Genomic DNA, 24755 nt, shown 5'->3' on the forward strand with positions numbered 1-24755 from the left:
TATTCTTTACAAATTGAACCTTTGCTTTATCCTTATTGACACATTCCAAGACTGAGAGGAGCCTGATTGCATTCAAGGACTTCAACGGGCACAAATTTGTTGCCTGATTGTCTGCAGAAATAAAGACATGATCGACTTACGAGCTGCCGATGACAATGCCAAGTCACTAAAAAAAACATCAGAGACAATGTCTTAAAATGTGTTCACTTTTTATTTAAAAAAAGACATTAAATACAAATTATATTTTGAATCAAAATCATTTCCTTTCTCAAAGAAAATAATAGCTGTGTGATTTCTAGTTTATTATCATGAAAAGCTTGAAACAAACAAAAAAACTCTTTGAAGGATAAAGTTAAAATGAAAGACATAATACATTTACCCGTGAACAGAGAGAGTCTTAATGTGACCAGCAGGGAAAAATAAAAAGTGACGTTACAGAAATGTGACTCTGGCTCTGCATGAACAGACTGAGGCGGGATGGCTGGGTGTGCATGGAGAGAAGTGACTTAGTGAGAGGTTCACTGGCCTTAAGAAGCAGTGAACTAAGATGACCAGAAACCTGAGTGCCTGACTGACACAGATTTGCCCGAGGCTGGAAGTGGCCTGCTGGGCACGGAGCTTACCAAAGACACTGCTCAGCAACAGAAGGAAAAGGTTCATTAAAAAATAAAACATTCATTAGTGATTATATTCCCCAAAATACACTGAATCCTATAGACTTTGCTGTGCAATCTGTGAGTCACTGAATTGTTCATAAGAAAACCTAGTTTGGATCAGCTTATAATTCTTTCTTAGATAAATAATTTTTATTTTTAAGTACTGTACATGATGTCTAGTCAGACACATAGCTGGCCAGGAAATAATAATAATAATAATATATAAAAAGACACACTTACAAATATTAGGGAGGGAATAGCTTAAACATATTTTTATGTATGTTCCTCCCCTTACATCAAGTCTTTGAATAGATGGGATATAGCACCAACAGGCTGGTTGTAAGTTGCTGCTGTCTATTAGAGGAAGTGTATAGCCGATGTCATGCTACCAAGCTACTGGGCGAGCATTCTCTGTCGGCACTCTCTCCACTTTTCAAGTCTTTACACAGGATATGGGAGAGCATCGGGCAGGAAGCTCCTCGGGGAGGACCACGCCTCCTCCCTCAGACCCCCTACCACTTGTGTGAATGCATATTTGGTGCTATGTCCACCTTGTGGAGATTTGTTGGCATACGATCATACAAGCATTTTTTCAAAGAAACAAAAACAACAACAACAAAAAAGAAAATAGTTGCATTGAATGAAGAATTTCTGAGGGGCGTTCGCTAAGTTTGCTGTCAGAAGTCCTGGTGTAGCTTTTTTCTTTACTTTTTTTTCTCCTTCCTGGGTTATTATTGTTTTCCTACAATATCATGCTGTTTCATCTAACATTACCTCTGAGGAAAGGTATGCAGATGCAGATAGGTCCAATTGTCTTTAACTGCATGCATTGACGAGTAGCAGCGCAGCTAAAGTGCTTTAAGTGCTTGTGCTTGAAGCATAGGGGCAGCTGGCACCTGCAGTGGGGCGAAACGGTCACACCGGACTCACCCCGTTCCAACAAGCCTACACCAGGTAGCACCACTGACAGGAAGAGGACCGGAGATGGGCAGGGTGCTGGAGTGAGGACAAACAGTTTGGGTCAGACGGCCGGAGACAGGGACAGGGTTAGGCACAGACATGAGGACAACTTTTGGACGGGGAGAGGTGGTCACATGAAAGACTGAAGGACCTCAGCTGCACCAGAGCTGTGACACACGAGGGACAAGGATGGGGATGAAGGCAAACGATAGCAGGGCAGAGACGCAGACAAAGAAAAGGGAGACATAGGATCAACAGAAGGTGGGAAGGAGACAGATGGCAGCCTAATCTAACCAAACTGATCTCTAAAACTACAGGGCACTTAAAAGGAATACTCCACTGAAAAACAGTCTCCCAGGTACCAAACATTAAATCTGTGAGCATGAAGGGGAGTTCTGAAGAGTTTGTAGCTTGCTCCATTTGCAGGGATGATTGCACAACTTCTGTTTGTTGCTAGTGTGGGTCTTAGCTGAGTGTGAGATCTAACCACACTAGTGAAAACAAGCAGTATTTCATTTTATTCATTTCATGTTTCACTTCACTACTTAGTCTGACATTGTTTTATCCATTTGAGCCAGCATATTCACTTTCTGCTTGGAAATAGAAGCAAGAAATGTCATAACTTTCATTTGGTTGGCTTTTTACATCGACAGAAGAAATGTATCAATTTTGGAGTTATTGCTGCTAGAAGAAGTTGAACAATTTGTATCATGGCGTCAGTCTCATTCACTTCTGCTGCCATTTTTCTGCCTCTCACACAGGAAGACATAACTCTGATTAGCTTGGCTGCTTTTCCAGTCCAGAAAACAGCTGCCAATGAGCTAACCTCCCTGCAGATTTCTAGTATTCCAACACTGTTTTCTCCTGAATGTGTCTAAATACACCACTTCCATGTTACATTCTTGCAACCTAACAGGTCCCAATCTGTTAGAAGTAGCACATGTATGAACTCTTCTGAAGCTGGATCAACGGTAAAAAAGTGAACTACACTGTGCAAGTGGTTTCAGAAGCTTTAAATCATTGTAGCTGTGAATCCACACTAAAACTGCAACCGCTGTCCTCAACAACAGTGCGACCTACAAATTTGCCAACCTGAAACTAACAAGGTACGCTTCAGTGAAGTATTCCTTCGATCGATGACTGAAGAGGCTGAAGGGGAGGGGAGGCATTGAAAGGTTGTTTTTTAAGGCACTGTAACTGCACGGTTTGCCTTTGTTCCCTTTGCCCCGCCGAGGAGTGACAAGGAGCTCGAGTCAGCAAGGAAGACCAGTGTTGGTGATCATGCTGAAAAAAAGTCAAAGCCCCGCCATCCCATAATCCTTCACTTCAATTGGACCCTGAGCCAGAGAGCGTTTTAGTCTGCATTGTTAAATGGAGCAGGGCCTGGGGATGGGCAGTCTGAGTGACTTATAGTATCTAGACAAATAAACACTTTTGGGAAAGCACACACTCACGCCATCTTGCACAGACATGCAGCTGTGCACATGTATGTTATGTAGGCGCTCAGACATTAAACACACGTACAGACTCATGGTTATACACACACGGACAGATACACACATTAGAAACAAAGTTGGTGCATTTTTTTGGGGTCACAGTCACAAACAAGTCCTCTTTAAAGTGAGTGGAAAAGTCCCTCCTTCCTCTCTCTCTAAAAGAATAGTGCAGATGATAGGATTCTCTCTTTCTTCCCCTTCTGTCTAAGCTTTCAGCTTTATCTTATTATTTTTTTTTTTTAAAGAAAGGACAGAGGTTCCCTAAGCACAGGACAGATAGCTGTGATGGACAGGAGGCTGTGCTCCACCCCTTCCCCCTCACCTCCCCCTTGTTCTCTCCCTCCCTCCCTCTCCAACAGAAATGGGACCTGAAACCAAAGGTCCAGAGTTCCTTCAAATGTTTACATAAAACTACATGCAAGAGCAAAGTGAGCTCTTTCTTTCTTTCTTTCTTTCTTTCTTTCTTTCTTTCTTTCTCCCTTCTCCTCTCCTTACGCTGTCTTCTTCTCTCCGTCCACTCGTCGTCCCTCCGTCCTCTCATTTGCTCTCCAGGTTGTAGCACTGCGTCTCACCCCGCTCCCTGCCGTCGTAGCCAGGCAGAGGCTGCCCGTATTTGTCCACACACCAGCAGTAACCCCGCCTCCTGCCTTTGGATGGACGGCACTGAAAAAACATGTGGAGAAAAGAACATTTAGCATGCTGCCTGTTTGCTTTTACGAAACGCTGAGCGAAGATTAATGTGTCCAACGTTCAGGTGGCACCAGCAGGGCACGGACAAACACAGCAACATCACTCAACCAGCTCTGACTTCCATCTTTAGTTCAGAGGCAGGAGTTCAGGACTGGAAAGCAGCAGAGGATTTATCACTCTGAGACACACTGCGAAAACAGATTAGCGTTTCCACGGTGAGGAATTATTACCTTGACGCAGCTTTATCAACACCACCTTCAATGTGCATGTGTGTATTATAATGACTCTCAATCTCTCTGTCGGCTTTTAACTTTTGGATGCTTGTCAGGAGGCCAAGTCATGCCTCAGCAGAACTCTAATAAGACAAACATCTCGCCGATCATGTAGTGGAATGCCTTGCTGTCTGGAACTATCACCAAGTTTGTTTTCTTTGCAGATAAACAACGCTGAATGTGCAGCTGCTCACTTTATGAAAGATGGCATCAAGATCAAGATCAGATCAAGATCAGAGCAGGAGAGCCTCGCTCAGACTTCCATGTGTGGCCAGCGTGCTGTTGAGTTTGTCCAATTTAGACACTATGAAGGAGTTTACTCTGTGCTCTTGACCACTGGGGGTAAAAATCAGATTATTACTGATAGAGAGGTGCAGGGAATGAGGAGCGCTCTGACTGAGTGAGAGTGAAGGAGTGTGAAGGTAAACATGGAGTTGCTAAAATATTTGCCAAGGCCAGTTGGAGGGCTGCAGGGAAACCAGCGCTGCTATTCTGGGGAGCTGGCAGACACTCAAAATCATCTGGAGCTGATTATGGCCTGCGCGTGCACATGTGCGCGTGCACACATAAACACACCTTAGCAAGCATGGAGGTGCACATAAACAAGAGTGGTATGTACTGTACACATACATACCCCCCACCTGCTTACACACATGTACGCAGTAATATCAGATGTCCCACAGGGGGCCGGGCTTTGTAGAGTGGCAACTTTATGAGCTCCATTTGGGGTACACATGAAACGACACAATCAGTGGAGCCAGGCTAAACTCTGGCTCCGAATAATCCTCCTCCCACCTCCTATCATCTCCCACCGTGGGAGTGGTGACAGAGGGGTGAGGAGACCAGCCAGGACCGAGACACGCCTGTCTGTCTCGCTGGCGATGCTGTCAGAAAGCAGCGACAGTAGAGATACAATATGCAGTCAGTATGTGTATGTAGAATATATTTGACTTTGTACACCATTCATCCACTGGTTTCATTTTTTAATGTATAGTATGATTTACAGTTAGCAGAGTTTACATGTCACGTTCAATGTGCATTTTAGATACATTGTAGATTTACATACATACATACACACACAAATATAGACAGACAGACAGACAGACAGACAGACAGACAGACAGACAGACAGGCAGACAGACAGACAGACAGACAGACAGACAGACAGATAGATAGATAGACAGATATTGGTTTTCTCATGTGCTGTAGTATATTGGAAGGCAAAAAATTAAATTGCCAAGGACAAATACAGCAGGCATCTAGAAATGTACAGTGCCGAGCAGAAGTATTTGCCCCCCTACAAAAATCTTCTATTTTTGCATATTTCTTATACTTAAATGCTCCAGATCATCAAACTAATATTTATATTTATTTAATATTATACAGAGATAACCCACAAAATACAAAACGCAGTTTGTAAATGAGGATTTATTAACGACATATTGAAAACCTATATCACCCCTGTGAAAAAGTAATTGCTCCCCTGAACCTAATAACTGGTTGGGCTACCCTTGGAGGCAACAATTGCAGTCAAATGTTTGCTACAACTTGTGATCAATATTTTACTTTGCCATGGAGGAATTATGGCTCACTCTTCTCTGCAGTTTAGGGGGTTAGAAGCAAAGTGGTCTAACCGACAAAAAATCCAAAGTGAGTTTAATGTCATTTCTGTAATATTTTATGGTCTAGATTTTAGTGGCAAAGTGGTCTAACCCGCACCCCAAATATAGCGTTACAGATGCTCTCAACCCGCCGGCCAGCAGGCAGATGGGTCCCCCTATATAAAGAGCTCAAGGTGTCTCCCTGTTAAAAGAGATTTTTTTCTTGCCACTGTCACCTTAGGTCTGCTCTGGGGCTTCAGGCATATGGGTTCTGTAAAGCGCCTTGAGACAATTTGACCTGTAATTGGCGCTATATAAATAAAATTGAATTGAATTGAATAGATGCGCTTTGAATGATAGATCATTCTTGAAACACAAAACTTTCAATTAATTTTTCTTAAAAATTACAGAAAGTGGGTTAGACCACTCTGCTTCCAAACCCTTCAGTTGTAGTTTGGCCCCATCAGATGGTTTTCCAGCATGAACTGCTCTTTCAAGGTCTTGCCACAGCATCTCAGTTAGATTCAAGTCCAGTTTTTTTCTTCGGCCATTTCAGAACCTTAATTTTGAGCCCGTCAGAGATGGGCTTGCTTGTGTGCTTTGGGTCATTGTCATGCTGCATAAACCATTGGTGTTGAGCTTTAGGTCATCAACTGATGGTGGATATTCTCCAGGAGGATTTCCTGATAGAGAGCAGAATTCATGGCTCCATCAATTGTGACAAGTTGTCCAGGTCCAAACCATTAAACTACCACCATGTTTCACTGTTGGTATCATGTTCTTCTTGTGGAATGCAGTATTAGCTTTACATCACATGTAACAGACCCATGTCTTTGAGCTCATCTAGATATTTTTTTGCAAATGCTGGACAAACCTTTATGCAACTCTCATAGATGCCATTTTTGCTCAGCGTCTTCCATATTGTGGAATGATGTAGACAGACCTTAACTGAGACCAGTGAGGTCGCAGATCTTTTGATGTCCGTTTGGGTTCTTTTGTGACCTCCTGGATTAGATGTTGATGTGGTCCAAGAGCAGGTTGGTCGGTTGGCCAGTTGGTCACTCCTGGGAAGGTTCACAATTGTTCTATGTTTCTCCATTTGTGGACAATGTCTCTCACTGTGGCTCGCTGGAGTTCCAGAGCCTCAGCAATGTCTTTGAAACCCTTCAGACTGATAAATGTCAATGACTTTGTTTTGCATCTCTTCTTGAATCTCTTCAGAACATAGCATCATATGATGCTTTTTGAGACCCTTTAGCTACTTCACAATACCAGACAGGTTCTATTCAGTGATGTTTAGATTCAACAAGCCTGGAAGTAATTATATGTGACTGTGGCTGGTGAAATTGAGCTTTGGTAGATTGGTAGCTAAGGGAGCAATCACTTCTTCACACTGGGAAAGATGGGCTGGACAGTATTTTACCTTCAAAAAATAAAATCATCATTTAGAAACTGCATATGTGTTTTCTTGGGTTATCTTTATCTTACATTAAAATTAGTTTGATGATGTGAAACATTTAAGCGTGACAAATATGTCTGCAAATACTGTTGCATGGCACTGTATACGTCTGTATGTAGCAACTAATTAGGCCTTGTCCATCTCTGGTGAACCTATTTGTAGCACTTTTTGCCTTCAGGAGACTACATAAAAATAATTTGTACATTGCTTGTCAGATCAAAGTAAATGGAAAGAAAATTAGCACTTTAACGCCAAAGTCATTGCAGCACTTAAATTTCCAACACCCAAGAGTGCAAAGCCAAAACCCAACTCTTTTAATACTTACAGACTGCATTGCAGGCAGACAGACAGGCTTTAGAGCATGACCAGGCGTCTGTTTCCGGCGTAATCAACTTCCACGTGCAGCCTGAGTGCACGATCAAAGGCAGCTTTATAGAGACACAGGCCTATTAAAATACCTCTCCAACAACTACTGCAGCAGTCTGGGGGCAAGTACATGGGCCAACACACCCCATTCTCACACACTAACATCATTGAGGGATTCTTCTCAGTGTACTGAGTTTTCCTCCTACCTACCTCTACCTACCCATTCTTCCTCCTCCTCATCTGTCTCACTCTTGTTTTCTGTCTCTCTCCAAGGTGCCATCGTCTGAGTCTGCGGACAGCTTCTATTTTAGCCCTGACCCAGCGGATGAGACTGCGGAGAAGAGCTTAACATTGTGTTCCTCTGCTCGGGTTAATGATGATAGAGTCCTGCATGTGTCTGGTGGGTGTATCTGTGTGTGTGTGTGTGTGTGTGTGTGCGTGCGTGCGTGCGTGCGTGTGTGTGTGTGTGTGTGTGTGTGTTGTGTGTGCATGTCAGGGTTGAAAAGCCAAAGGAAAGGCGGAAGGGAGAGGAAGAGCAAAATGTGCATGTGTGCATTCCCCTGTTGCTTGGCTACCTTTGAATTTCCGCTCAGTCTCTCTTTCATCTGTGAACTATTAGCAGTCATCTCAAGCAATCCTTTCTTTACTGCTTCAATCCACACACACACACATGTACACACACGCGCATGCATGTGTGCGCGTGCGCACACACACACACACACACACACACACACACACACACATACACACACACACACACACACAATGTAGAGCAAGGCTAAAAAAAAAATAAATAAAAACATAATAAACAAAGCAGCCAAGCATTTACTAGATGTCACTTGGAAGCTTTCTAATGAAGTTGCTGGAAGTAACATTACATCCAATATATCACTTATGTGAGCACATTTTGCTGTAAAATTTGCTTGAGTTTTGTACATATTTTACACAACTGCACAGCTGTTCTCTTGTTAAGAGGGTGCAACGAAACCTCCTCAACCTCTTCTAGTCTCTACACTGAGCAGTGGATTCAACAACCAGGGCCTTGAAAATGCATACTAATCCTGAGAGATATAGAAGAAATACTTGTAGAAGATATCAAACACTAGGTCAGTATGAACTTGAATGGAGGTTATAATGAGTTTGAAGCTTGCTTAGATCCATAAGGACACAAGTGACCCATTTTCACAGAGAAAAAAGTACAAGAGATTAAAAGATATTTTTTCGTTCTTAACACTGTATTCACATGCCGTACTACATTTATACTAAAGGAGGTCACTGTAATTAGTCCTCCTCTCCATACTGTCCATGGCATGACACCTTCTTATACTGTAGAAATTACATGATAAAATCCACGCTTCAAAAATTAAGTTGTTACATACTGTAAAGACTAAACTTTGGCGCTCTAATTGCTGAAACCGCTTATTAGCTTTGGCTTGAAGTCAGAAGTCATTTTTGCATTAAATGCAGGTTGTGACTTTTGATCCCCATGTTTTACAATGTAGTCCATGATCGTCACCTCTTTCAAAGTACTCATGACATGTAAGTAACTTCACAAACTCGAAAAAAATCCAAACCTGTTCTTTCATAAAAAACTGTTAATTCCACTTGTCTTTTGTGCATCAGTCCGTACTCATCCTTATCACAGACTCCTTAACTCCCTAATCTTTCTGGCAAAGTTCCATTTTAATTATGATCTTTATTTGATAGCAAATATAACAATATGGGAAGAGGGGGAGAGTGAGGAAGAGGTTTGTCCAGCCAGGATTCAAAATGGCTGTGTGAAAGGCATTGTGCCCCATGTGCACACAAGCACACAAATGGACAGAAGAGAAAAAAAAGTCCTTTGAGCATTTTGATACTGTTGTGTTTTGCTGTGTAACTGCACTATTGGAATTGTATGAAATCAATCTTTAATCTAAGCGGACTTCCCTCCATGAAGGAGCAAGCCACAAACATTTCAATTTTCAAACATACATAAGGTAAGTAGCTGATACTCCACACCTAGATTTTTTGTAAGAATACCCCTTTAATGTGCTCGCTGATCCCACCATGCTGAACCACAGAGTCGAAACACTGGGTCAGCCTAGACCTTGTGCCCTACATTCCTTGCCTCACAGTTCCAGCACTGGCCCTGCGTGGTCCACACGACCGTCACTAAAAACACACATTTCATTCACCCTTCACATTCATAATGCTTCCTTTATGAGGTGTGTATGCGTGTATGAATGCGTGCTCTTGTGATGCCGGTCTTTATAGCTAATAGCAGCGCCGCTGGGCTTCACGGACATTAAAAAGAGCCTGGTCTGACCACAGGATAAACACAAGCTCATAAAATGCAATGTGTTTGTGTGTGTGTCTGTGTGTGTTTGTGTGTATAGGAGTATATGTATATGTATTTGTGTAATGAGGTGCATCTGTGTGTGTCTGTGCGTGTGTGCGTGTGTGCGTGTGTGCGTGTGTGCGTGTGTGTGTGTGTGTGTGTGTGTGTGTGTTTCCAATTGCATTGGGAGTAGCTGCAGGATATTGCTTATTTCTCAAAAAAAAAAAAAAAAATAGTTTAATGAGAGTGAATTCAATTCCAGAATAATTTGTGCTTGTTTTTGGAAAACAGGGCCACACAAATGTTAAAATAGAAGCTTAAATATGACTTTGCAAAGTGTGCAAAGCACAGGGCTCGACAGGAACAGGTAAGATCTATATCCATAATAAATGGACATGATGAAACACTTAGGAAAGAGTGATGGGACAACATGAAAGAAAGAACAGACAATTTTTAAACGGAGGAGATGTAGTCAATTATATGTTTATAGAAAATTATTGTTAAATCTGACTTCCACTTATGTAAATAAGAGAATTATTTTAAAAAATCAGCTGCTTTGCTGTATTTAATATCATTGTAACGTATGATGGAAACAGTTCTTAAACTTTTACAGACGGCAGTCGCAGTATAGTGACTGTCCAAAACAGTGGCTCTTCTTGTCATCACAAAGTTGGCACGTGTACTATGAAACCTCGCAGACACAGCGTTTAATCCAGACTTTCATTATTTGCAAGAAAAAAACACAGACTTAAACATAATGAATATGATCATTAGTTAGGATTAGAGCCTTAACATACTGGTGTAAGTTGGGTACTGAGTTGCTTAAGTTGAGATGATACAGTATATTGACAATTTCTACATGAAAAAATAGGATTTTGTAGAAAATATGTTATTATTCTCCAACAAGTGCTAAAAGGCATACTTCTGGTGTTAGCATAAAAAATATTTTACTTACTACACATATACTCTTCCCTCATAATAAATAATCCTTTGAGTCAGACTGAGTAATTACTTAAGATATTGCAGCCAAAGTATGTTGACACGGATGTCAAAGCCAAACCACAAATGGTATGCCAGAGGCCTCCCAAGGGGATAAAACTTCCACTACATGTGCCTTATGGTGATGTTGACTGTTTCCCCAAGGCTCAGCTGTGTTAAACACACCTGCCCAAACACGATAGAAAGTCAAAACCCAGTTCATCCCATTGGTGTCCATCTTAGAAGTCTTGGTGTAATTCTTCACCCACCACCTCTTTGTTCAGTAGGATAACCGAGAGTGGTCAAACAGCCTGCAGGCTGCAGTGCTGGATGAACATATAAGTCTGGACAAGACTTAGTTGGGAATTGCAAAGCTTCACATGGCTCTTAGAGAGTCCAGGGTAAAAGCAGCAATGTCTCTATACTAAGGCACTCACCCTGGAAGCTGAGCTCCATCACCATGTTATAAAGTTGTAGCAGATCTATATATATATATATATATATATATATATATATATATATATATATATATATATATATATATATATATATATATATATATATATGTACATATATATATATGTATATCAATGAGAAGCATTTGGCCAGATTGTAAAACAGGATAAGCAGACCTCGACACTACCAGAATAAAGGTGAATGGAGAAAACTGTTATGTGACTCCTCTCCTTCACTGACATTACTGCCATGATCTTCAAGCCACAAAGAAGGTAGTTTCACTTTGTCTGTGAAGTTCTGAGAGAAGACTCGTCAAGTCTGGTGGAACTCTACTGCACAGAGATGCAGAAACGGGGACAGAATAGATGTGTGATTATAGTATCAAAAATTGAAAGGATCCTGGTATTTACTTCATTATAGTCGAACACAACGGCAAAGACAGGTTGTCATTATCTGTTCATTGATTTACAAGGGCTAGTCACTGAGTAGTCAGTTGCTCCCACTCTTGGTTCTTTCCTCCTTGGAGAGGTTCTTAGACTTCTGGTGACCGTCAGTGGTGATATCACATAAATATTTCCCCCAGCTAGGGTCGTTCCCACTGACAGTTACCAACTGAACAACCCTTTGGAGGGTATGTCTGTACAGCGAGATCTTGTGTGGTGCCCAACAAACAGCTTTTCATGGCCAGTGTCAAAGTCGTGTGGCACTTATTAGTTCTCAGTTGACATTGGCCCTGCTGACCGAGCTGACACTGCTAGTTCCAACCATCATCCTATGGTTTAATAACACCTCCATCCTGTAGTGGTTGAAGTCTGCAACTTACAATATACAAAACATTTGCTGGAATCCTGTTTGCAGAAATTGAGAAACTTATTGGCTCAGCAAACTAGAGATATAGCATGGGAACGCTACAAGCAATTGAGAAATAAGTGTTTTTACAGTTGGGCTTCTCCAAAGGCCATTAGCTGAGCAGTAGATTGCTCTCTGTTTTAACCCATCTAACTCGCTGCACCTGGGAGGAATGTGAGGAAAAGGAGTAAAGAGTGTGAAAGTTACTCTATAAAAAGTATAGAAAGACCAAATAAACATCTAAGACATTGTATAGTCTTGTTTCTGCTGTTGTGGCAGTACTCAATTCAGTTCAGTTGCCCCTAAATCTGTGGGGAGTACTGTGATTCAGGTTGTGGATTGTGATTGTACCCTAGAAGATTTTAACATGATCTTTGGGACAGATTGTTCAACTTTAATCATGACATCATATCTGATATTATTCTAAGTCCTGCTAATTATTTCAGGCTGTTGTTGTGGTAGGATAGAATCAAGTTGATTTAAGTTCATAATGTATAATCCATATAAGAATAATAATGGATGTTATTCGATATTATCCCTATGTTGATTATGTTAATAATATTAACTCATAAAGCCTTGCTCTGTGTTCTTTTGTCTTTACTTTCTGTTTATTGCAGACCACTGGCAGCACTACCCAGTCTACCATCAGTAAAGGATATTAACTGTACCAGATGCCTCACTCTGAGTTATATCCACGCAACTTACAAATTTTAGGCCTCCACCATGCATTCTCACTGGAGTGATATCTGTAGGATTACTCAGACAGTCTAGGCGATATTCAGGAGGAAACCTTCCTTCTGTAATAATTATTGCATTCTCTATATTGTGCAACAGCAACCACGACAAAATGGAATGGAAATGGAAAAATGGACCAAAGTGAGAACGAGGAACAGACGGATTTGAAATCCAGAGAGCAGGGGTGACACAATAGCTGTGTGGTTAGTGCGCAAACCACATCAGTGCAAACCCCCTTAAACAGTGAGTCCCTGGTTTGATTCCCAGCTGGCTGGATCTTTACTGCATGTCATTGCCCTGCTCTCTTTCTCCACCTTTCCTGTCTGCCTCTACTGGGACTATAAAAAAGGCAAAAATGCCAAAAAACTATCTTTAAAAAATCCTGAGAGGGAAGAGAACCAGGGAGAGAGACAGAGTGAAAATAGCTGTCTGGGTCCCCGAAGGTTGGCCAGTTATTATAAAGCCATTGTGGTCAGTGTGTACGTTTCCACAGATCCTTCTGAGTCACGCTCAATAAGTCAGCCCTTATGGGCCTGGCACTGTCAGGACTCAGTGAGGGAGGAGGCAGAAGGGTACGCAGGCACCTGGCTCACATCCTTAACCCACGGCCTCCTCCTCCTCTTCTTCCTCTCAATACACACACCAAACTCTAAAAGAGTACACAGAGAGACGCAGACACTGTCGTCCCATTCACAACCCTCTGCGGGGTGATTCCTGGCCAAACAAGGAAGGAAAAGCCAGGTGGGCGGAAGGGCAGGATGGACAGAATGATGGAGCGGGCAGGCAGAACAAAAGACGGGTGGATGACTGTAGGCAGGGCACAATGGGGGTAATGATGGGTGGGTGAAATGATGAATAAGAGAGAGAGAGTGAGACTTTGAGGTGTAATGAGTGGCTCAGTGTTGGGAATGCATGGCCTGAACTGGGATACTGAGCCAATTCATATAACTGCTGCTAAAAATAGGTTTCTCTGTACTGCAGCTGAGGTAGGGCTACACTGCTCAACTTCTCTGACAGGCCTGAAGCAATCATATTACCAGCAACATACAGAAAACCACACATATATGTATGCAACTGCTTCCTGGCCCTGTTGTTGATGTTGCTCATCTTGAAATTATATTGATTAATTTAGATATCAAGAATTAAAGGTGTATAAAGTATCACCACCCCTGCTGGATATTGTTCTTCATCACTCATCCGCTGCTTCTTTCTATAACCTCAATTATCACATCGACTTTGCAGGAGTGAGTTCAACTTTTTCTGAATCTCAATTTATTCATCACACAGACTATGTTGCTGTCATCAATTTTTCTTTAAATTAACAAGAGCAACATGATGGATTCTTTCAAGAAACATGTTGGATGAATATCATCCTGCAACAGCAGACTTTGCACCCCACGTTTGACTGACTATTCTGAAAAAGCTGTATACAAAATTTACTTTAGATGTGGTCAGACAGCACATTGTACAAACTCCTGTTTTCAGCCTTTATCCACTTCTTTATAGTCCATCCATCCATTTAATAGTCAAATAGTTACTGTTTCCCAAAAAGCTTGAGACAGTAACTACCTTAATCACTAAATAAACCAACATAATTACAGATTTTTTTTTTCATCAACTGAGCAGAGTACACAGAGAGTTGAGTGAGGAAGCAAACTTTATGGTCATTTTGGCACTTCCGATGCCTGTTAAAACTGCTGGAATCCATTGTAAAGGACATAAATCTAATCAAAGAACAGTTGCCTTACCCAGAAACCTTTAAGGAACTCTGGACCTTTTCCTGGTTTTGACCAGAAAACATCTTTCCAATTTGAGTCTCTGCCTTCAAAAAATCCCTACACTAAATACGGGACTTTTTTGTGGCCCTCAAGCTACCAGGGAGGAGTCAGTATTAAGGAGCAAGTGTCAGTATTAAGACTTGACCATACAGATGTTTAAACAATAATCTAAAGTGTGAAACTTCCAAGAAAGAGCAAGCTAGCAAGAAAAACACAACTTAAACTTAATCTCTGCTAATTACCTGTGTTAATTCATATACATAAAATAACTGGAAGAAACCTTCATCTTCCTTTCAGGCTTTTCTATGTTCCATTTTCAACTTTGCACACAACACAAAGCGTGTAGAATTTACATCTAAAATGAATCTCATTTTTAATCTGTCATCAGACAAACTTCAGAAACTTCCTTCCTTCCCCCTTTGCAGTTCTGGATGCCTTTGTGTGTGAAAATGCTAATCCACTATCAGAACAAATCTCACACCATCATTCTTGGAACCACTGTAAGTCATTAGTTCCATTTATTCCTGGTATATATGAAAGATGACACCAGCTACTTTTCAACAACGTGTGAGAGTCTGATATTAAAACATCGTGGCCGGTTCATCACTTAAAGATATAGACATAGCTTGTATATCACGTGTATAGTAATGCTTCTTTTTCCTCGGTTTAGTGCTCCACCCTCCACCCCACCAGCTCCGCATCCATCCCTCCCCCACCCTCCTGCTCCCTTCTTTTCACAGTATTGTCACCCTAGACGGTTCACACGGTCTCCTCTCCGCTGTGTTTCCGGTCATAAATCTCTGCAACACACCGTGAAGGCACATCCCCTCGGATGGATTTAACCCAACACCCCGCACCCCACTGGCCCTCTGAGAAAAGGGCGACGAGAGCTGGCACACTGCTTCACACACATTTACACACACTTAGGCCAGATCTCACACTTTCTGGGGAGATATTTGTTGATGAAATCCAGGAAAAGAACAAGGAAGAGTCTGACTTTAATAAAAGCAACAATGAGACCACACTTTACAGACTGTGGGGAGAGAGTGAGATAAGAATCTAGAGGATGATTTTACTCTGTGTGTGTGTGTGTGTGTGTGTGTGTGTGTGAGTTATGGCTTGAGCTGGACTCTGACTCATGGTGCTTGTGGGGGGTTTTTGGTGACTCATGCTTTCTCAGAATGGGCTCTAATTCGGTGGAATTCCTTCGATAAGACTCCCAATCTGTGGAAATAGGATGGTGGTATTTACTGGACATGCTCTGTGTCTCAGCAATGTCCCACAAGCCCTCCCCTCCACCCGCCACCTCCCCGTGTCTTGCCCCTCCTTCCATCAGGTCAGTACATGTCACACATCGTATTACTCTGATGAATTTCCTTGCTTTTTTCCCCGTCTTTAAAATGAGCAGGCTATGGGTGGCCCCAGTCTGCTGCACCACGGACAAGAAAAACTAAACCAGTGACAGCTTGTTTGTTTTTTTTACCTCACCAACAGCTCCCCACACCTACACACCCTCACCAAAACTACCACCATCAAACAAGCGCCATACATACACTCCACTGCTGCCACATCTACCGTGCCACACACACTCCCAGACCACATTCTTACATCCCTACCCCCCACACTCTCCCACACCACACACCCACAAACACACCTGACCAACTTCATTTCCTGTGAAGCATGAGTCAGACGGCTGCAGTGCATTTACCGGGGTAATACATGGTTATTAGCCATTCTGATAATATAGTGTTGATGTGGCTGTCAAGGCAACCTGAGCTGCAAAAAAAGGGGATTGTGCATGTGTGGGTGGTTGGGATGAGTCTTTGAGGATTCTTTGGAAGTGTTCAGGCATGTGGTGGGTCTATCTGCATGTCCGGAGGTGTGTGCGTGCACGTGTGTGCGTGTGTGTGTGTGTGTGTGTGTGTGTGTGTGTGTGTGTGTGTGTGTGTATGACAGTGTGTAAAAGAGACAACTGAGATGAAACAGCAGGGAGAGCCATTCACCTGTTTTTTCTTGTAGAAGCCCTTTCTGTCACAGTTGGGTATGCGGAAGCCTCTCGGGTTGAGCACGTTGCTGATTTTAAGACTGTTCAGGATGCTCTCCATCTCCCGCCGACACGGCCCCTAGAGACAAAGCAAACACATCCAAATGACGCAAATATTACACACTCATCCCCACACAAGCATGAAGATCATCAGGCATGTTCATATGACTTCAGAAGTTTGTGGTGAACATCAAAGTCTATAAAAGTCGATCTCTGGAGCCCCAAATGTCCCATTAACCATCCCACAAAACAGCTCTATTTAGTAAGCTAAAGGTATCATAACATGACGGTACAGGTAACATCCTTTAATAAGAGAAACGCTAAAATCAAACATGGCCATACATTTTATGACTGTATTATTATAATAAAATCAAATATTCTAAATGTCTTGTGTATCAACTTGCAAAAAAATCAGAATTGTGCTGTTGAGCTTCAAGTAATGTTTGTAAATTCGAGCATTGCTTATCTGAGGAACATCGAGCTACAGAAATAGACCCACTGTTAGGTCCAAGTTGGAGAAGTTAAATTCCAAAATCACAGATCAACTTGGTAAAAAAAAGTGGCACCTTCTGTTACAAAGCGTTTGTAATCAAAGCTGATAGTGTTTAAATGATGGTAGATAACTTAAAGGTCTCCTTGTGGAGCTTTTGACCACAAATTGCACTGTATGACAATGTTTTGATGCAAGATACCTCATACTATTTGTATCTTGTGCTTTTCCAACACGTGCCTGACGTTACACATGTATACCACCTACCATGGGTTGACTGTGATATGCATTTTACTGCAAAGGGCTGAGGATGAATGGAGAGCCACTATGTCTATAGGTCCAAACAATTATACCATGTTCTCTAATCAGTGGTTTGGGTTTTAGTCACAATAGAACTTCAAGTTCAGTGGCAACGGTTCATGAGGACAGTTTGTTTTAGCATACTTTCTCATACACCTATCATCATCCACTCTTTGTTAGTTTAAAAACAATAGCGGCGCCACTTTCTGATGAGATGCTAGTGAGCTACCTAACAAGCAGTTAAGCAAGCAAGATGCCTGGCTCCATTTCATTGTTGTGTGTAAAATACAAGAATGCTAGAGAGTTAACTAGGTTAAACGAGCTTTCAGCCTCTCAATGACTCCCTTTCTTTCTCAGGGTATGTGAGTTTTATGTGGGATTCTATTTTCACAGTTGCCAAATTTATTGATGTCAAAAGTAAATGTTACATGCAAAAAATACTAAGTAGTAGAAAAAGTTAATTACTATTAGTTCTTCTTTTTATCAAATTCAGTGACCTGACTATCTATCCATCTATTTTCTTCTGCTTATGCAGGGTTGGGCTGAGGTGGCAGCAGGCTAAACAGGTCATTCCAGACAGCCCCCTCCCCAGCAACACTTTCTGGTTCTTCCTTTAGGATCCGAAGATGATCCCAGGCCAGATGAGATATGTTAACCTTCCAGTGGGTTGTGGGTCTACCCCAGGGTTTTCTCCTGGTTGGACGTGCCCTGAAAACCTCCAAAGGAAGGTGCCCTGAAGACATCCTAATCAGCTGTTCAAAAAACCTCAACTGACTCCTTTCAGAGCAAAGGAGCAGTGACCTCACCCTATCGCTAAGGTTGAGCACAGCCACCTTACCGGAAAAACTCATTCTGCGACCTCATTCCTTTGGTCGCTAGCCAGAGCTCATGACAGGTGAGAGTAGGAATGCAGATTGTCTACTCACTTAGCTCTCTCATTACCACAACAAGCATTTCTTTTTTCTGTTTGTTTGTTTTTTTGCAGCTGAGTGTGAAAGGGCCGGTATGGGGATAACCACCGCCAAATCTAAGATCCTGGTTCCTCATAGTTGGAGTTGCTGCCCCAGTCGAAGGAGTTTAACTATCTGTGGATCTTGTTTAGTTTCGTAAGTAGTCTTACTCGCTGGATATAGACTGCAACTATAAACCTGCCATTGGCCACAAATTTTACCTGACTTTTTCTTTCTGCTGTGCATGTGTTTTCAAATGCAGCTTTTCTTGCGATGCGAGACTACTTCACGAGCCAAAAGAGTGAATTAGCATGAGAGGGACAAAGCGCTAACTGGCTAGACAGAAACCGAGCAAAAATATTTGCCTCTCAGTGACTCTTTCATTGAGCTTGGGATGCATTGTTGTCAAAACACCAATATTATCAATTTCATATTGGAATTTGTTCAAAGCTAAGTACTGTTTACAACATACAGAGTACTTCTGTTTTTGATATGCCAGCACTGTCCGTTTTATCACTGAATTTGTTCAAAGGTCAGTGCTGTTCACAACATACACACTATCCAGAAAGCTAACCTGTCCTGGCAAATAAAAACATAAAGCAAGCTAACAGACTTCAGCCCCTTATAACAGACTTTCTTCCTTTAACCCTTTGTTTCACATTTATCATTGTAGGCCATGGAAAGGCCTACAAAGTCAATTTCAAATGTGAATTGGTTTAAAGGTAAATATTGTTAACTAATTAGAAGTCTAACAAAAAAAAAGCAGAACAATGAGAGATTCTCTTCTTTGTGAGATCTGTGGCATGGGGTTCATAAAGTGTGTGTGGCTGTGTTGTTGTTGTCAGAAAACAAATTTATTGTATTTATATGTAAGGGACCATGTACATTGATAAACAGAAATGTTGCCACTTATTATGCTGTACAATAGTCAGCCTAAAGCTAATTTGGACCTGCAGTCTTAGTGGGGTCCTTGCTAATGAGTCTTTATGCAACTCTATGCAATTCTGTTTTTTCTCCCAGGAGCAGTGTCACAGTTTACAACAGAAAACTCATTGCCTCGGGTGTGACTTACATACTCAGTCTCCCTCTTGTTCTCCAGGGAGAAGTTGTGCATGTCCATATTGGCTCCTCCTGACACTGATTCCACCTTGTAGCTCTGCGTCTTCCTGTTCTGTTCCTTCTGGATCAGCTTGTTGTGCAGCGGAGGCCTGGTGTCCATTGATCCCCGACTGTGTCCACCCTTCACAGTGGCTACACCAGGCAACACCGTCATCGTCTGGGTCACGTTGGCACAATCTTCAACCTGATTTCCAGAATTTTCTGTATGGACAAAAGTAAGTCATCAGTGTCAAAAATGTTTCATTTATTCTAACACTTCAAAAAGACAATATTCACAATTCTGTTGCACCACTTATTGTTGTAGGAAAGAGTTATATATAGTATTATAAGCTTAAAGGTAATACAAGAACTTGTCAGGTTTGGACTAGATTAAGAGTAGACTATAGAGTCAGGCTTTATAGTGTGACTATAAAAATAAAAAGGTGAGTTCTCATTTTTTCTGTTTACTCTAAACACCTATGTATCTTCTTAATCTTGCCCAGGTGGGTTTGAGTAATGGCAAATCAGGCCTGGTGTTACATGGTCTTGAAATTGCCCTTCTTCGTATTAGGTTTCAAAAATTCTAAAGGGGGCTGCACAGTGGCTCGATGGCTAGCACTTTCAGCTAGAAGATCCCTGGTTTGCATCAGAACTGGGATCTTTCTGCATGGAATTTCCATGTTCTCCCTGTGCATGTGTGGGTTTTCTCCAGGTTCTCCGGCTTCCTCCCACAGTCCAAAAACATGCTCAGGTTATTTGGAACTCTAAATAGTCCATAGGTGTGAATGTGAGTGTGATTGTTTGTCTCTATGTGTACCCCTGTGATAGACTGGTGACCTGTCCAGAGTGTCTCCTGCCTTCACCCCAAGTCAGCTGGAATAGACTCCAGCCCCCCGCTACCCTAATGAGGTTTAAGTGGTTTACAGAAATTCTAAAGGGCAGATGTTGTACAAAAATCCTCCTTCTCAATCACATGTTGTGCAAAAACTGAGATTAAGCTGCAAAATATAATCATTTTTTTTTCACCCAGCTTTATCCTAAACTTCAGAATCCAAGTGGTGTTTTAGTTAGCTTGTGAAAAACTATAATACAAAATGATAAATTCCTGCTTCTCTTTCACTTCATCCAGTAGAGAAATCCTGACTGTGTAAGAGAGGCCTGTTTAAGACAGTCAAAATAAAGTTAGCTCATTGCCTTGTGGGCTGTTTGGAGCCAGAAATGAAGCCAAGTAATAAACAGAAACATGACGATTTCATATCCACAAATTTCCACAGTATGCAGACCAAGAGATAGAGTCACACAGAGAAACTGAGTGTAAACAAGACATTTTAAGGGCACTGAGAAGAAAATGCTGTGTATATGTTTATGTGTGTGCTATGGTGGTGTGGAGAGGAGGTTTGGGCAGGTAAAGTGGAGGATGAGGGGGCAGATGTATTAATAGCCCGTGGTGCTGGCAAAGATTCCTGTCAAATCGTTACAGTGCAGAGCAGAGCAGTGACCATCTGACTGAGAAGAAGAGAGGAGGGGGCTTCAAATACTCCTCCCTAATATAGTAGAGGACCAAACTACCCACCACGTGCCACCCGGGCGACCACACCGCCACAAGGCCACAGCCGAAGGAGCTAACTGAGCTTGGAGACGACGTCCCAGAGAGGCAGAGGGATGCTGGGAACACACATGCAGCGACTCACACACACCCAAACACAGTTTTAAACCGTTAACTCAAAGCAGATTTTGTGTTCAAGAGCTGTGGTGAGGGCGGTGGACGGGCATGTAGGGGTGTAGCTCGTGTGGGCAGGCAGGCTGGCAGCCCACCCTTTCTCTGTGACCACCTGATCAATTAAGTGACGTGGTGGAGCTCCACAGTCTCCCAGGCTCACCAGAACTTAGAATAACAACATGGATGTCAACAACAGCATCAGCTGCAATACGACAGAGTCAGAAAGCGCTCTTTAACCTGAGACACCCTCAGCATGGTTTTTCTGATCTTTTCAGCTATGTCTGTAAATGCCCATAACCGAGGACAAAAATATTGAGCCCTGTTTTAGATTCCTGCAAGCATTAATTTTTATTGTCAATATAAGCTTTTATATAACCTTTCTAGGAAGTCTGGGGTGTTTTAGATAAACACATTACGTAATTTGTTTGTATAATGGCATGGGGTAAACAGCACAAACTGCGGTGAGGAGAGCTTGTTAATGTCTGGGAGGAGAGGCTGCTCTCAAGCTAGGGACTGATGGCAGTGGAAACCACTGGTCTGCACTGACATACTCTGACCAACAGGGGCGCTTGGGATCCTTTCCCTCCTTTTTTCTTCCCCATCTCCAATAGTGGAGATGCTGTGAAAAAGCATGCATTGATGCCTGTCTTACGGCTGGTATTGCTTGTGTTCACCTGAAAATGAATGGCCTTGCTCCAACATTGGAAAAAAAATGTTTTGTCTTAAATCAGGGAAGGCAGAGGTTAAGAAACAAAGATGAGCAAGAAGATGATGAGGATGAATAAAAAAGTGACAATGTGTGTCAAGGGTGTATGACAATGTGACTTGTGCACCACACTTTACTGTGGCAAAACCAAATAACCAAGAAGATGAAAACACACCCAGAGGCTCCTGGAGGCTTGACGTCAGCAGTGCCTAAACACACAACCGTGTGTATTCACACAGAGGTGGCATGTGTGCCGTTTGACCATTGTGAGCATCGAGCATCCGTTCACACAAAGCACTCCCCACAGGATGCCTCTCAATATTGTACAAGTAATTAGGAATTAGGAAATTTGCAGTTGGTGCTCATTGATATTGGCCTGTGATTGTGTGTCTGCTTGCTTACAGGGAACTCAGAGAAATGGCCCCCACCTCTCCTTTCCCAGACAGTCGAGATGTGTTGGCCCATGTCCTGGACCAGGGAAGCAGCAACACATATTTTCATGCTGTACAAAAATCCATGAGCTTTACTTGAAGGAAAATAAGGACATTACAGAAGACAAGGACATGGTCTGTACTCAACCTCAGCTAAATACTGTATACTTACAGTATGTATGTGGCATTCCTTAACTATTAGTTTGAGGGAGCCAGGCTTTGTGTGCGTGTGTGTGTGTGTGTGTGTGTGTGTGTGTGTGTGTGTGTGTGTGTGTGTGTGTGTGTGTGTGTGTGTGTGTGTGTGTGTGTGTGTGTGTGTGTGTTAGGGAAAAGAGAGCAGTGTTGTCCTTTTCTGAAAAGAAACAGCTTGCAAACCCCCAAACGACAGACAATAAATGTATTACATTTTATTCTGCATTTTACGCACGTTGGCCCACAGCTTTGCGCACTTGGAAAAAAGGTAGCAGCTGTGGAAAACAATTGCTGCACGAACATTACCCATAACGGGTGTTATCCACTCAAACTTTCAGGTGCCCGTGTGATTTGTTTAACCCAGGCAGGCACAACACTGCAATGTCAAACCTACTGTCCAGGACTGGTGTTTCTTCGTGGTGGTATGTTACAAAACACCCCAAAGAATAAGTTTACGCACGTTTGTTTGTGCCTCATATCCTACAGCGTTCATCTTTATCTCGCTATCAATACTACGCACTTAAACGCTGCATCCCTGAGGACGGAGCTCCCCAGACCTGGTCAGCACAGAGCAGTACCTCACGGATTGAGCGCCTGTCAAAGGAGCCACCAAATAACTCGTACACACAAGCAACAAGGTAGGCTATCGGCAAACCACAAAAGCGCGAATGCAAAACACCGCTTCCTACCTTGCTTTCGCGTCGGTATGAGAATGCCGTTGAGTTTTTTGGACACGGCGCTGGAGCACACTCCCCGTCCCTCCAGCAGAGCTTGCAGGGGTCGGCTCTCCCCCGGCTGGTGCTGACAGGTCAAGCCGGAGCCGCAGCGCGCCGTGTACACTCCACACGCTTGTCCCTCACCGAGGGCGCACGTCATGCAGCAGCCGCAGCCGGGCTCCCTCACCCGCTCCGCGCAGTCCTTCGGCAGCGGCTTGCACTGGAGCAGCGCGCCGGCGTCGCACGGTTCACATCGGACCACCGGCCCCACCGTGCCGGCGAGCCGGGCGAACGCAGCCAGCGCGGCGGCGAGACAAAGCACACAGAGACCGGGCATTCTGCCGATTAAGCTGGTCACAAAGGGACAGTATGTGAGTTGTCACGTAGGCTTAAGGGGACTCTCTGTGACACAGCGAGCCGGCTAGCCTTCTCCATCTGTATTTTCTTTTACGCGAACTTCTCGTTTTATACAGGCGGAAAAAAGAGCCAGCAAGTCACACCCTCCTCCGTATGAATAATGTAAACGGAGAGCCCCGATATGAGGGACCGCTACATCAGTCTCAGGAGAGAGCTCCTCAAACATTCCCTCCTTTTAGTCCTTTATAATCATTTACTGAGGACTGTTGATCTGCACACTGTACTGGGGGGAAAAGCAATGGTTCTCGTTTCCATCTGGAAGTGTGCTCTCTTGCCACAGGACAGGCAAGTTTCTGTGGGCTGCAGATGACATGCAGCTTTAAACTGGTGGCTACATTTCACTTCAGTGTTCACAAATACTCATAATTTTCATGTCACAGACGAGATGTCCATATGCAGGTTTCAACAAGAGAACCAGAAACGCTGCAAAGGGGAGAGTTTCCATGTGTACGGACTGCTCCCAAACCTCTGGAGGTTTCTGCACCACTGGCCACATCCCCTGCTGGCACCAATGGTATGTGAGAGAATGCCACTGGTGGTACCCCCCACATGCAATACTCATAAAACATTCCTCTGGGCAGGTGTGTAGGTGGCCTCTATATTAACTCACTGAAACAATAATTTCTTTGCATATAACCTTTGTGTATTTGTGACCACATGCTCAGTGGTGGGTGCAGCCAGAGAGGTATTGTTTTACTGTTCTGGTCTGGTAATGCTGCAGAGGATGCACATGTCAGTCAGAACACCAGCCAGCTACCAAGCACGTGCCGACCAGACTGCATACCTGAGCCTTTCCCTCAGTAGTTTCTGTAGCCGTGCTCACCTTTCACATACCCTGAGCAGACCTGGTGATCTGGCACTTTGCATTGCCCCCCCCCCAACCTGCACATTCCCTCCTGTACGCCCCCCAGCCCATCATCGACCTCACAGGATTTCAAATTATTAGAAAGAAAATGTTCAGATTCTGCAGGCTCAGCATCGCCCCCCTGTCCGGCATATCCTCCTGTTCTGCAATAACAAACGTGGGAGGGGGGTACACACTGAGAAAATAAAGCAATCAGTATCGGCCATTGTG

At 43.0% G+C, this 24755-nt stretch overlaps 1 protein-coding gene across 1 annotated transcript; it reads right to left on the minus strand.

Moving 5' to 3' along the window:
- Nucleotides 1-192: 192 nt before the first annotated feature.
- Nucleotides 193-23742, minus strand: igfbp3 (insulin-like growth factor binding protein 3). Its single transcript, XM_023272305.3, has 4 exons — nt 23237-23742; nt 19473-19720; nt 16620-16739; nt 193-3775 (listed from the first exon to the last, which is right to left on the minus strand). The coding sequence occupies exons 1-4, from the start codon at nt 23598-23600 to the stop codon at nt 3650-3652; spliced, it is 858 nt and encodes a 285-aa protein (XP_023128073.1). The 5' UTR covers nt 23601-23742; the 3' UTR covers nt 193-3649.
- Nucleotides 23743-24755: the final 1013 nt, after the last annotated feature.

This window comes from Amphiprion ocellaris, chromosome 2 (genome assembly GCF_022539595.1).
Source record: "Amphiprion ocellaris isolate individual 3 ecotype Okinawa chromosome 2, ASM2253959v1, whole genome shotgun sequence".
NCBI lineage: Eukaryota > Metazoa > Chordata > Actinopteri > Pomacentridae > Amphiprion > Amphiprion ocellaris.

What these genes read in the sequence shown, in the direction of transcription:
- igfbp3 (XM_023272305.3), bottom strand. Translation starts at nt 23,600, where the DNA reads ATGCCCGGTCTCTGTGTGCTTTGTCTCGCCGCCGCGCTGGCTGCGTTC. An exon ending in CATACCGACGCGAAAGCAAG is followed by an intron (nt 19,721 to 23,236) that starts GTAGGAAGCGGT and finishes TTGTCCATACAG; the next exon opens with AAAATTCTGGAAATCAGGTT. An exon ending in GCTTCTACAAGAAAAAACAG is followed by an intron (nt 3,776 to 16,619) that starts GTGAATGGCTCT and finishes ATGTTTTTTCAG; the next exon opens with TGCCGTCCATCCAAAGGCAG.